We start from the raw sequence: 13537 nt of genomic DNA, 5'->3' as shown, positions 1-13537 counted from the left end.
GATTGTATTCTTAAAAGTACATATGATATTCCGAGAAAGGATCGTACATACGATATTAAAGTAAGACCACATGATTGGCCACTCGTTACCGAGTAATTGATCAAATCAATGAACTCGGGTGAATATCCCTTTGTCACATTACCAAAAAAGGAATATGCGATCATGACTGATTTGTATCGTACTATCAAGAGAAAAATCTTTGTTTGTAAAAATGTTGCATTCCACTATAACTATTCAACAAAACAGGGCAAGATTTACATTAATTCTCCCATTGACAATGAGAAGGTTATTCTCAATGATAATCTGAGAGATGTTCTTGGTTTTAAACGGAATGTAATCAATTGTCGAAGCGCCGGAAGCATTAGTGGTATGGATAGAGTTATTTTCGCCCACTATCCCCCCGACTTCTCATCTAACAATTGTATATTTATTTACGCTTCATTCGTTGAAACATCGAGAGTTGGTAAGAGCAATGTCACCCTTCTACGTGTTCTAATACGAAAAAGCACTCTTGAACACATTCACCACTACAATATAAAGTACCTTCAATATATTCTAGTCAACACTTGGTATTTGGGGCTGTGTCAGTTAACATTAAGAATGTATATTTTATATTTATTCCAGTGAAGATTATTTCATAGATTTTACTTCCACATTTATAAATGTACATGTCCTTGTCATAAAGTCTAGCAAAGAAAAACCAAGTTTTATCGAGGGTCTATCCTATGAAAATTGTATACTACACAATTTGTTTAGACAAATCTGTGTCTACATAAGTGGAACGTTGGTGAGCACAAGCAACAAGCTCTCAAATTATGCAAAGTTATATATAATTCATGTTGATGACTCCCATGTCCTATAATGAGAGGTATGGCTATTGGATATGAGTATAAAATGTACATTGTCACTAGCAATATACTTGGAGATGCGACATCTAAAGATTTACACTTGGTTTGGAATATAAATCATGAGATATATAATATACCACAATGTTTGCCTCCCAACGTTAAGATTGATACAAAGCTACAACTTGCTCCGTCCAATTTTATTTTGCGAGAAGTAGTTGGCACTGCACCCGGTGTAACAGTCTCTCTCATCTCGGTAACACTCCATGTACAAAAACAGCAAGCTTTGAGTTTTGTTGTTTTGACAATTGAAAAATTAAGATCTAGTAAAAATAATATTAAACTGCTCATCCCTCAAACTAGCAAAAATCAACAACAAAATGAAAAATGCTACGTGTACACGTACCTACACCGATTCATCATTCATTAATGGTGAAATTCCCTTAAAACTTGCCTTGGCTTTTGTAAAAAGTGCTAGTGCTATTGGACCCTGGACAAATTTTTCACATAAATTTGAAGTCTTTTTTCTTTCATATCTTGTATTTAAAGTAAATGGAAATCCACTCTACAAATTATCCTTTGATAAATCCTACAGGACCTTATATGAATTGACAATGCAATCCCTACATCGAGATTCACAATTATTTGAAAATGGTATAACCGAAGAAATTTTTGGAAAAACTCATGGTATCATTGTATTGGATTTGTACGGTACTCAAGATATGACTATTGTCCGGACGGGTACAGTACGTTTGGAGTGTACTTTTGCCGAATATTTAACTCTGATAGCAGTGTTCTATTAGACTTCGCACAATGAACACGAATCAAATAATCAATGTATTGAATTTGGATCCTTACATGTCCAAATACAAATCCTATTGCATACCTATGCAATCAGTATGAGTTTAGTATCTGAACTAAAAGGAACTAGCTTATGAACCTAATCGGATTACTTTTTGTACTGTATTGTGTTAGATTGCGCAATTAACTAGCGGACTTAATTGTGAGGGATTGCTCACTTCATACAAAGTGAGTTATTATTAGTGTATAATTGAATATATTGGTGTTATCGCTGATTAAAAGCTGTGATCAAGACTGATTAACAGTTTTTGAATCTGCAGTATCTCGTCGGAATAAATGACGGTAGAAAAGCCCCTAAGGCTACCACCCGAGAAGGATACTCCCACTGAAACCCTTAGCCGGTCGCCATTCCAACCTACCTATAAAACTCTTCCTAGAACCCTCCCCAACTACGCGATCCGAAACTGATAGCCACTTGTCAGGAATTTAGGCCTTAGCCGAAACTAACTCTAATGAAAGAGATGAGACGCCTGGCAAAAAGAGGAAAAAGGATGAAACTCGTTCACCAACGATAGTGCAATCCCTCTCTTCAAGTGTCCCAGAAACAAGTGCTAACGATCACCCCAATTATTATACTGTCTCAATCAAGAAAACCAATGGCCAACCCTTTTCAAAAGATCGAATAATGCAAATTAGGAAAGCTGTGTTTCTGATCACCAAGGTGAATTTTGAACTTGTTTTCAAGCAGGACGAGTCTATTGATATTTACTTTACGTCTTCTCAGGCGGCAGACCATGTCCTGTCAAAATCCAAAGAAATAATTCTTGATTGCTCAAAAATTTTAGCCACAAAAAAAGATGTGGAAAAGTTACACAAGTATGTGCTGTATCGTGTTGATACCAGTGTAAAAGTGGAGGAAATACAAACTGAACTAATAGATTCTTCAGGTCTTCTCATCAATCCTTCAACTGCTATAAGGCTAAGTTTAAACAAAGAAGGTTTTCTTCACCCTAGCCGTTCAATCCTCATTTCCTGCAAAGTTGAGCTAAGTGGAGAAATATTCTTGTACGGTATGTCTCTTTTTTACAAGATTTATAATCCTAAGCCCCTTTAATGCTCCACTTGTCTGGCCCATGGCCACAGCAAAAAACACTGCAAACAGTCCCATCCGTCTTGCCTTAAGTGTGGGAAAACAGGCCACGCAATTAGTGAATGCCCTGAGTCAGACCCTTTCTGCAGAAATTGTAACCATAAGGGACACACAGCCCTCCAAAAACAATCTTGCCCAGCTCACCAAAAGCGAGTTGTAATCCTTAGAACATCTGATAAAATGAACCTACCCTACTCAGTTGTAGCTGCAAGAATCCCTTGGCAACCCACATCCCATCGGCCCAGTAGAAGCCAAGCAACAGTTGCTGTAGCAGATGCAAAGACAGTATCATTTCCAAAAGAGGTAAATAATGTTCATACTCAAGGTTCTAGTCATTCCCCCCATCCCTTACCTAAGTTTACTTCAGCATCCTGCCCTCCAAAAGATTCATCTAAAAATAGCCAAGAATGGCAAAGGCTTGCAACTTATCTCACAGTCAGTCACTTAATTGAGGTTAGTAATGAAGCTGAGGAAACCAAAAATATTCTCAAGAAGAAAGCTATCACTAAACTCCGAGGTGATGACATATTAGAAACAGCTATGGCTCAATTATCCTCCATGAAAAATGACATAGATTCCACATCAAAGCTAGTTAAACCTTTAGACTCAACTGCAAATCAAATCAATGCAGGCTCTGAAATTGCCACAACCCCCAAGACGGTAGTCGATGCCCCTGCCCTAGTCAAAGGCAAGAAATCTAAGAAAAAAACGGCAAACTTTCCATCCCAGTCCAAAATTACCACCAATGATATTTCGTCGGCTGAAGAAGATTTCCAATATTCTAATCAAGGAGATTATGAAAATCAGACCACAATCGATGTTTAAATGTGCACCGTACAAGATTTTACGTTTCTCACGAATTTATCACTGTGTAATAATGTTTTTTTTAACTATTACGATTACCAAAATAATTTGCCCACCAGCCCCTTAGCTAGCCTCGATAGCCCTTTAAACCAAATAAACTGTGAATATCTCGACACTTTTGATTTTGTGAAAAACGTGAAACCTAAGCTAATGGAAGAAACCAAACTTAATGTAATTTGCTTTAACATCAGAAGTATACGGGATAAGTGGGCTAATTTTAAAGACTTAATTTTAATTAATGGTTACTGCCCTTTTGACGTAATTGGAATAACGGAAACGTGGCTTTCAGAAATTGATGATAAGAATGAATTTTCCTTTCCCTGGTTTTCAAGCTATTCATATTGAAAGAAAATTAACCAAGTCCTCTGGCGGCATTTCTCTTTACATCCGTCAAGTCTGAAATTCACCAGGCTATTAGACTGTGAATCCTTATTCTCGCAACCTATAAATAATAGATGCATTTATTCAATAGTCGTAGACATAAGTGTTGACGAGAATTCTTTTATTTTTTCATTATTTTATAAGCATTACATTTCCGACCCCTTTCTTTTGTAACCTGTTTGATGATTTTTCTAGTTGTATTGATTTACCACAAAATAAGGCAATAGTTTTTGGGGCATTCAACTGTAATTTACTAAATGTTAGCAATAATAATGATTGTGATACCTTTTTTAAAACATTCACCTCAAGTGGTCTTCTTCCCACAATCCTTTTTCATACTAGAGTTGATCCTGTGAGGTCTACAGCTACAGTAATTGACAACATTTTTGTATTCACTTCCCTGGGAACCACCTGTCCTCCAAAATAATATTTTCTGACCTGTCAGATCACTTTCCAATCTATCTCTCGCTACCCTCCCTACCAGCTACTCAACCCTCTAGAACTAAAACCCCTACGTATAATAGAATATATAATACTGTGAATATGAACAGGTTCACGGATCGTTTGAAATCCTTCGACTGGTCCAAGGTTTTGGATTGTCAGGATGTTAATTCAGCCACAAATGGTTTTACACAGGGACTGAGTGATCTTATCAGTTCAACCTTTCCAGTTCGTAAATCAAACCAAAAAACTACCCATATACGCCCCTGGATGTCTAATAACCTGATAATCTCTTCATACCGAAAAAATTACCTATATAAGCTAGCTTGCAAAACCAGTAACGTTTTTGACCTGACTAATTATAAAAAATACAAAAATTTATATACCAAACTTCTCCGGGAAGCAAAAAAATTATTATTATTCAAAAATCTCTCTTTGCAAAGGGAACTTGCAAAAAATTTGGTCAACAATAAATGAAATTCTTTCAAAAAAAGAAATTCAAGATCTGTACCTCTTAACCTTAAGGACATCAGTGGCAGATTAATTGACCCAAGTTCAGTACCGGATGCTTTTAATAATTATTTCAATAATATTCCAAATGCTAACTCCTGTTCCTTCTCCCAGTCAGTACAACCTATCAAGAATCCTGGATCCATGTTTTTCTCTCCAACTGATCGTAAAGAGGTGCTTCAAGTTATCAAATGTCTCTCTAATAGTAGTACATCTGACTTCTTTGGCATAAGTAATAAGCTTCTTAGGACCGTATCTTCCTATGTTTGTGAACCCATTGTGCACATAGCAAACCTGTCTATGATCAATGGAGTCTTCCCAGAAATATTTAAATCAGCAATTGTTATCCCGATTCATAAAAAAGGCGATCCGTCTGAGATAAGTAATTATCGTCCATTCTCACTTCTCCCAGTTATATCTAAAGTGCTCGAGAGAATTATATTCCGACGTCTTTCTCCCTTTTTATTTGGGATTCATTCTTCAGATTCGTTGATTTCTCCTCATCAATATGGCTTCCGTTCCAAATTTTCAACTGCTCATGCACTAATAGACGTCACACAGTTTATACGTTCCCAACTTGACCTTAAAAATACTGTATTGGGCTTATTTCTGGACTTTTCTAAGGCCTTTGATATGGTTGATCACAGTGTTCTATTAAGTAAACTCAACAACTTAGGGATTCGTGAAGTTCCTTTCTCATGGTTTGGCTCTTATCTCTCTGGTAGAGTACAGAGTGTGAGTCTGGGTGGGTTGACTTCACATCCCCTACCTGTCCGAAGGGGCGTCCCACAAGGCTCTGTTCTTGGTCCAATACTTTTTCTCCTTTATATTATTGATTTGGTTACGGACCTGGGTCCATCAGTGCACCCAGTATTTTTTGCTGACGATAGCAACTTTTTCATCACCGGTCCCAATTTACCATCCGTCGTCGCCTCTACTCAAACCCTTCTAAATAGAGTACAGGAGTGGGGTCTAGTTAACTGCATGACTATTAACATCAAGAAAAGTCAGGTTGTATTATTTCGAACCCCTTACAAAAAAATGAAGCTCAGCAAGCACTTGGCCTAAAATATTCTACCAATCTCCTCCCACAGGTCGAAGTTGCCAAGTTTCTTGGTGTCCACAAAGACTCCTCCCTATCATTTGCAACACACGTGTCCTACATCAGAGCCATAATTTTGCGACAGGTAAATATGATTAATCGTGCGAATTATTTTCTTCCTCCCGATATCCTTGTCACCCTTTATTACTCTTTTATTTACCCATATATCTCATACTGTGGATCTGTTTGGGGCAACACTTTTCCTTCAGTTATCAATAAATTAAAATCTGCCCAAAACCGTGCCATCAAAGCAGTTTTTCGGCTGCCCCGACTATATCCCACCCAGGACTTGTACTCCGATTTAGGTATTATCCCTTTTGAACAAATCATCAAAAAGTTAAATCTATACCTTGCATACTCCGCTTACCATAAAAATCTTCCTCCTCAATTATTATCTTATTTTAATATTAATAATTCTGAAGGCCTCTGTCTCCGTTCATCCAACCGTTCTTTCATTGTTCCCAAGTGTGTCTCTAGTTCCGCCCATCGATCCCCCATTTATAAATCTATACTTCAATGGAATATAATACCCTCCAGTGTCGAGCTATCCACAAGTTTTCGCACGCTGTATAACAATGTACTAAAATGTTGATATTATAACTCTCTAAATTCTTATTCAATTTGCTTTAGTTATCCATATTTTCTCTTTTCTTTTTTTTCTCTCTTCTTCATTTTCAATTTTTTGTGGTTATGGTCCTCAACAAGTTCGCTTCCAGGATCTTTATTATTATTGGTGTTATATTTTAGTTTTATTTGAATAAATTGAATTGAATACCTTCGGATTTCCTCGATCATTTTCAGCGTTAACAATACCCTTGTAATTGTTAATAGTAGCCCATCAACTGTAAAGGCGGAGCATTGGCTATGCATCTTTCAAACAGCAACGAATGTTGAATTATTGATACTCTCGGCCTACCGTATACGTTCTACGCGCCTCGCATTAAAAACTTCTTTGAGCAAAATAGAAAATCTAGCAAAAAAATCGGAAGCGAATACATGATTTATCCACCAAATGCTGTGGTTTTCATGCACTATTATATTTTATTTTTTGATGTCGTGGATATACTTACAGTGAATTTTGTCAGCATTTATGATGACAATTCTTGATTGAATGAATTTCTAGTTGAAAAAACTCTTTCCTACCTGTATAATATAAACTTCAGTGCAATAGAGTGAAATGTTTTTAAAATGTTTGTAAATTTGTTTATTAGTAAAATTTGTATGTACAAAACTCTGTGCCCTTTAGATTTCTTCTTCCACGTGTAGGTAATCATCGTTAATGATATGTGGCAGCAGCTTGTCAGGATTCAACTTGTATTGATCCTGGTATGCAAAATCAGGATCACATTTTTTTACAATATAATTTAACTTCATATTTATTATATTTCTTCGTAAAGTCAGTAATACTATTCTGATTTATATTATAAATTTCAGTGTTTTGAATTGTCCATTTGAAATAATGTCGCATACTTAATTCTCATATGAAGAATCACTTTCTGTAACAGTCAAATAGAAGTCTGTAGGTTTATAATTATAGTAGCCGGTATCTTCGCAGCGATGTCGTAAAAACCAGATTCTCTTTTTATTCTAGCAATTGAAGCGTAGACCTGGTTCTTCTCCCCAAAGCAATTTAAAAGCACTACGATACCAGTCTCTTAAAAATAAACTGAAATCTTGTTTAGGGTTTTTTGCAATCATACCAGGGTAAGTATTTTTCCATTGATCACATTTATCATAGTGACAATTAGAGAATAGGAAACCTCTGTTATGAGAGTCACAAATCTCTTCAAGACAAGAATTACAGTCTTTAATTTGCATTGCGTATCCTGTGTGCAATTTACATGGGTTGCATAATCTACACTTTTCATCATAGTCAACAACAAAAGTACAATTCTCACAGGATGACCAGCTGCTCAGTGTATACAAACAAAGGAAATGTGTAAAATGTTTTTCGATGTCGACTGTCTCACTTCCAAAAACAAACTGATCGGAGAAAATGAAAGTCTCCTAAAAGGAGGAGTAATCGAATGAAGTCACGTAACTTATTTCTTATTTCTTTGCGAAATGACCGTCTAGGTATTAGTTAACAGCAAAATCACAATATCATTTTGTTTTGTTTCAACTAGTGTATCAATAAATTGATTAAATGCATCTGGGCCACGACGTAAAAGTTTCATGCAATAGTCTAAAGACGGAGACTCATTTTCATTATATCGTCAATCATTATCTTGGTGAAAATATTTTTCTTTGAAGAGGTAACTCTAAACAATCATCATCTAGAATAACACATTTTTTCAAATTTCCTATATTCCGTGTGATTTTATGTTTCTCAAATCCAGTTATTGTTAATCTTTTCAATCTCTCTATTGGTTATAGACTAATTAAGAATCTCACTAATAATAGACTTGCTTCTTTTTTATAGATTTATTAATGGTTCAATGAATGTACCCTTGGGTAAACTATCATCGGTGCTTGCATGTTTGTTATTTTTCATCAAGTCACTTTTAACTTCCTTGCAGATAATGTCTGATAGTGTCCATTTTATTTTACTTGCAATTTCTCTGGCTATTACCTCATTATTTTTACATAGATAACAGTTTCGATATCTAGACATGATACGTTGCATGACGTTGCGGGGGTATTTTTGTCTTCTTTTTACCTTATGTTGAATGGTAATAGTAGGAGGATGGTGATAAGATCTATCAACGGGTAACGTTCTACCATCAACAAGAAGTCGGCCTTCGTCAGCAACTAAAAGTCTTAGGCTTGCGTTATCCTTCAACACTAACTTCTCTGGAGATGTTAATCTCTCATATCCACCTCTATAACACTTGTATTTTGTCGGTGCTGCAAAGAAATTTAACTGCTTTCTGTCTTGACAACGCACGCATACATTTGCAATAAGACCGCCATTAGCACTTGTTTCATGATTTAAAAATTTCTCTTTGTCAGCATTCATTGCTATGACAACTTTATCATGTACACACGTCTTCTTGGAATATTTCATTTTCACTTTTTAAAATAAGATGTAGATGTTTATCCTTATGATGTAGAAATAATACTGAAGCAAATCCAACAAGTCACGCAAGATTGCGTCACCTTCAACTCCAATTACGTATCATGCATCTTCGTCTCTTAGAAAACACTCTATGACGTAACATACATCTGCTGGGTGTCGTCGGAATGACGGGATAGGGCTCCCATGGAATCCAGGAATATGTGTGTCGTGGAATTCAGTGGTATGTGTGCTTTGGAATTCACAGTTCGGTCACTACTTAAGTCACTGCAAACGCTCCACCCTTATATGCTTTGCTGGTAAGTTAAAATAATAGCCAACTTACAAATCTGCGTTGCAGATGGGAACACCCTAATCTACGCATAGACCTACATTAAATTTTTATGGAACTTGGTTTTAACCAAGTGACATATAGCAATCGTAAATTCTGTCGGTCTGTCAGTCGGTCCCGGTTTTGCTACTTTAGGCACTTCCAGGTGATCTAGGACGAAGAAATTTGGCAGGCGTATCAGGGATTGGACCAGTTTAAATTAAAAATGGTAATTTTCCCGTTTTGACCATCAGGGGGGGGGAGTTGCGGCCAGTTAATTCGGAAAAAATAGAAAAAATGAAGTATTTTTAACTTACGAACGGTTGATCAAATCTTAATGAAATTTGATGTTTGTAAAGATATCGTGTCTCAGAGCTCTTATTTTAAATCCCAACTGGATCTGGTGACATTGGGGGGGGGGGTAGTTGGGACGGGAAACCTAAAATCTTGGAAAACACTTAGAGTGGAGGGATCGGGATGAAACTTGGTGGGAAAAATAAGCGCAAGTCATAGATACATATATGACATAACTGGAACGGATCCGCTCTCTTTGGGGTAGTTTCGGGGGGGGGTTAATTCTGAAAAATTAGAAAATATGAGGTATTTTTAACTTACGAACGGGTGATCGGATCTCAATGAAATTTTATATTTAGAAGGATATCGTGTCTCAAAGCTCCTATTTTATATCCCAACCGGATCTGGTGACATTGGGGGGGGGGAACTTAAAATAATGGAAAACGCTTGTAGCGGAAGGATCGGGATGAAACCTGGTGGGAAAAATAAGCAGAAGTCTTAGATACGTGATTGACATAATTGGAACGGATCCGCTCTATTTGGGGGAATTGGGGGGAGGGTTAATTCGGAATTAGAAAAATGACCTTTTTTAACTTACGAAGGATGATCGGATCTTCATGAAACTTCATATTTACAAGGACCTCAGATCTCTTATTTATTATTGGAGGGGTGGTAGAACCGGAAATCTTAGAAAATACTTAAAGCGGAGAGATCAGGATGAAACTGGATGGGAAGAATAAAACAAGTCTAAGATACGTGAATGACATAACCGGACCGGATGCGCTCTCTTTGGTGGAGTTGGGGGGGGGGGTAATTCGGAAAAATGAGGTATTTGTAACTTACGAACGGGTGATCAGATCTTAATGAAATTTGATATTTAGAAGGATCTTGTGCTTAAAGCTCTTATTTTTAAATCCGACCAGATCCTGTGACATTGGGGGGGGGGGAGCTGGAGGGGAAAACCGGAATTCTTTGAAACCGTGAAAATTGGGGTATTTTCATCTTACGAATAGGTGATCGGATCTTAATGAAACTTGATATATAGAAGGATATTATGTCTCAGATGCTCCATTTTCGACTCGAATTGGATCCGGGAACATAGGGGGCTGGAAGAGGGAAACAGAAATCTTTGGAAACGCTTAGAGTGGAGAGATCAGGATGAAACGTGATGGTAAGAATAAGCACAAGCTCTAGATATGTGACTGACATAATTGGAACGGATTTGTTCTCTTTTGAGGAAATGGGGGTGCTAATTTGCAAAAATTAGAAAAATTGAGGTATTTTTAACTTAAGAACGGGTGACCGGATCTTAATGAAAGTTGATATTTAGAAGGAATTCATGTCTCAGAGCGCTTTATTTCAAATCCCGACCGGATCTGTTGACATCGGGGGGAGTTGGAGGGGGAAATCGGAAATCTTGGAAAACGCTGAGAGTGGAGGAATCGGGATGAAGCTTAGTGGATAGAATAAGCAAATGTCGTAGATACGTGATTGACGTAACCGTACTGGATTCGCTTTCTTTGAGGGAGTTGGGGGGAGGGGCTCAGTGCTTTGGTGAGTTTGGTGCTTCTGGACGTGCTAGGACGATGAAAATTGGTAGGCGTGTCAGGGAGCTGCACAGATTGACTTGATAAAGTCGTTTGCCCAGATTCGACCATCTGGGGGGCAAAAGGGAGAGGAAAAATTTGAAAAAATCAGGCATTTATAGCTTACGAGTGGGTGATCGGACCTTAACGAATTTTGATATATAAGAAGGACATCGTGACTCAGAGCTCTTATTTTAAATCCCGACTGGCATTAAGCCTCTGATTTTCCTTTTAAATCAATCTATTGATTCTTATAATTTTGTTAGAGCTCACGCCATATGAGCTCTTGGCTCTTAGCTCTTTTTTCCTCGTCACAAGTGCCATATGAGCTCTTAGCTCTTGTTTAAAAAGAAATTCCCAACATTTTTTAGTTATAGTATTATTATCGTTAGTACTGTTGTGTTAAGTTTTATTATCGGTCCAAATGTATTCAAGATCAGAATTCTGCAATAAGTTGGCTACCCTCTACATTTAATGCCAAATTCTCCTGCCAGAATTCTGTAGGATTTTGTCTGCTTTTCCGGTGGGTAGTCCAAGAAGATAACGTGTATATGATCCTTTTGGAGGGGTACATAAATTCCTACCCATCACCAGCAAACGTGGTTAGTACGTTTTTGAGGTTACTAAGATTCTGCAGTAAATAGCAGTTCAAATAGGTAGAAATGCTTTTATTGGACAGAGAAGAAAAAGCAATAAAAAGTGTGGATATTTCGACCACATATACAGTGACCATCATCAGCAGATACACGTCATTAGCAGTATATCTGCTGATGACCATCACTGTTTATGTGATCAAAATATCCAGTATTTTTTATTGTTTCTTCTCACTGTCTTAATAAAAAGATTTATCCTTATTTGAATTGTATGGTCTTCAAAAATACTTAATATAGTACAACGGATAAGCAAAGCTCGCAGGACACTCTGGGGGCTTAAGCTCATTTTGCCATCACAAGTCACGAAGCATTCTCTCTTGAGGATGAACTACCCTGGAAGTAAGCGAAGAAACTTTGAAGGCCTTGTGTTAGGTCAGCCTCAGGAAGCTTTTTGCTGTGACGAGATGTCAGTAGTAGTAATATAAAGTTTTTCCATTTTTGTCTATTCCTGGTCTTTCAAGGGGTGGGGCAACTGTCACCAAAAAGGTTATTGGTTGAATTTGGGATTTAATCAGTTTCGATTTTTCGCTGGTTATGTTATCACCAATTGTTTTTGTTTTAGCCCTTGCTAAGCAGCACAACGCTGATCAAGAAGAGTATTGACTATGATTTCATTCGTGATTGGCTGGGAGACGGATTACTTCTTTCCTCGGGTAATATATTTTAATTTACGTAATTTGTTATATTGGTAAACTGTGTTGATTTTGGCAAGCTATTAGTATTCTGTCTTTTTTCATGCTACAGTGAAGACCATTAAAATTTAGATTTTACTAATACTGCGATACAGCTATTGCTGATTTGAGCCAATCTTTTGTTTTATTAATTTTTGAATATTCAATTATTGCTCATATGGATTTTGCTATTATTTTGTGGGTGATATCTCAGCAACAGTTGACTCGTAATGCCAAATAAAGTCAATAATAAAAAAAACTTGTATATAGTCTAGGGCTATATTTGGCTAGTTCCCCTTTCCTCCTAATTTCATCAAGCTAAAAAAATTATTTAAATGATATCTTTTTCACGAGCGTTTTCAATAGTTTGCCGCAAGAATGCTTAATTGTGGAGAATTTTTGCTATATCTATATTGTGGGAGCAATTCGATTTTTTCCTGGATTCTGGCCTTTTAGTGATTTGTCTTTATTCATGAAGGAGGGACTTTAAGGTAGAAGTTTGTATATCTATGAAAAGGCATGCTTTTATTCTACCTGAAACCTAACATCCATGGAAAACTAAGTAGTTGAATAGAAAATTAAGAAAATGCATATTTATTCACAGTATAAATAAATATGCCAATACTTGTTCGTTAATTACAGAGATATGGCTAAACTCAAAATTAGTATATCTACGAAAAGCCAAACTTTCGTTAGATCTAAACATCGAAACCTCATTGAAAACCATTAAGAATCAGTAGAATACGGCTCTGTACTTCCTGCGGCAAATCCTTTTCTGAACTTACCATTTCTTTTTGGTAGGTTCTTCTTGCGGCATTTCCTCTTCAGAACCTACCATTCCTTGTTTCCTGTTGCAATTCCTATGGGGCAGTCCCTTTTTTAGTGGCCGTAGCCATGGGTTTATACGGGAAAC

At 36.9% G+C, this 13537-nt stretch overlaps 2 protein-coding genes across 6 annotated transcripts in view; one reads left to right on the top strand and one right to left on the bottom strand.

The window, feature by feature from the left end:
• LOC136034363 (cytochrome P450 4C1-like) overlaps window positions 1–13537 on the top strand; it is a 171561-nt gene that overhangs the window by 79467 nt on the left and 78557 nt on the right. For all 5 annotated transcript variants that reach the window (XM_065715504.1, XM_065715501.1, XM_065715502.1 and 2 more), the window contains one exon: window positions 12516–12606. In XM_065715504.1, the coding sequence (XP_065571576.1) occupies window positions 12516–12606 (91 nt within the window). The remainder of the gene's footprint in view (window positions 1–12515; window positions 12607–13537) is intronic.
• Window positions 1–13537, bottom strand: part of LOC136034364 (cytochrome P450 4C1-like) — a 290741-nt gene that overhangs the window by 211090 nt on the left and 66114 nt on the right. The window lies entirely within an intron of this gene.

Source organism: Artemia franciscana, chromosome 13 (genome assembly GCF_032884065.1).
Source record: "Artemia franciscana chromosome 13, ASM3288406v1, whole genome shotgun sequence".
Taxonomy (NCBI): Eukaryota; Metazoa; Arthropoda; class Branchiopoda; order Anostraca; family Artemiidae; genus Artemia; species Artemia franciscana.
This window is presented reverse-complemented; position numbering and strand designations above follow the sequence as displayed.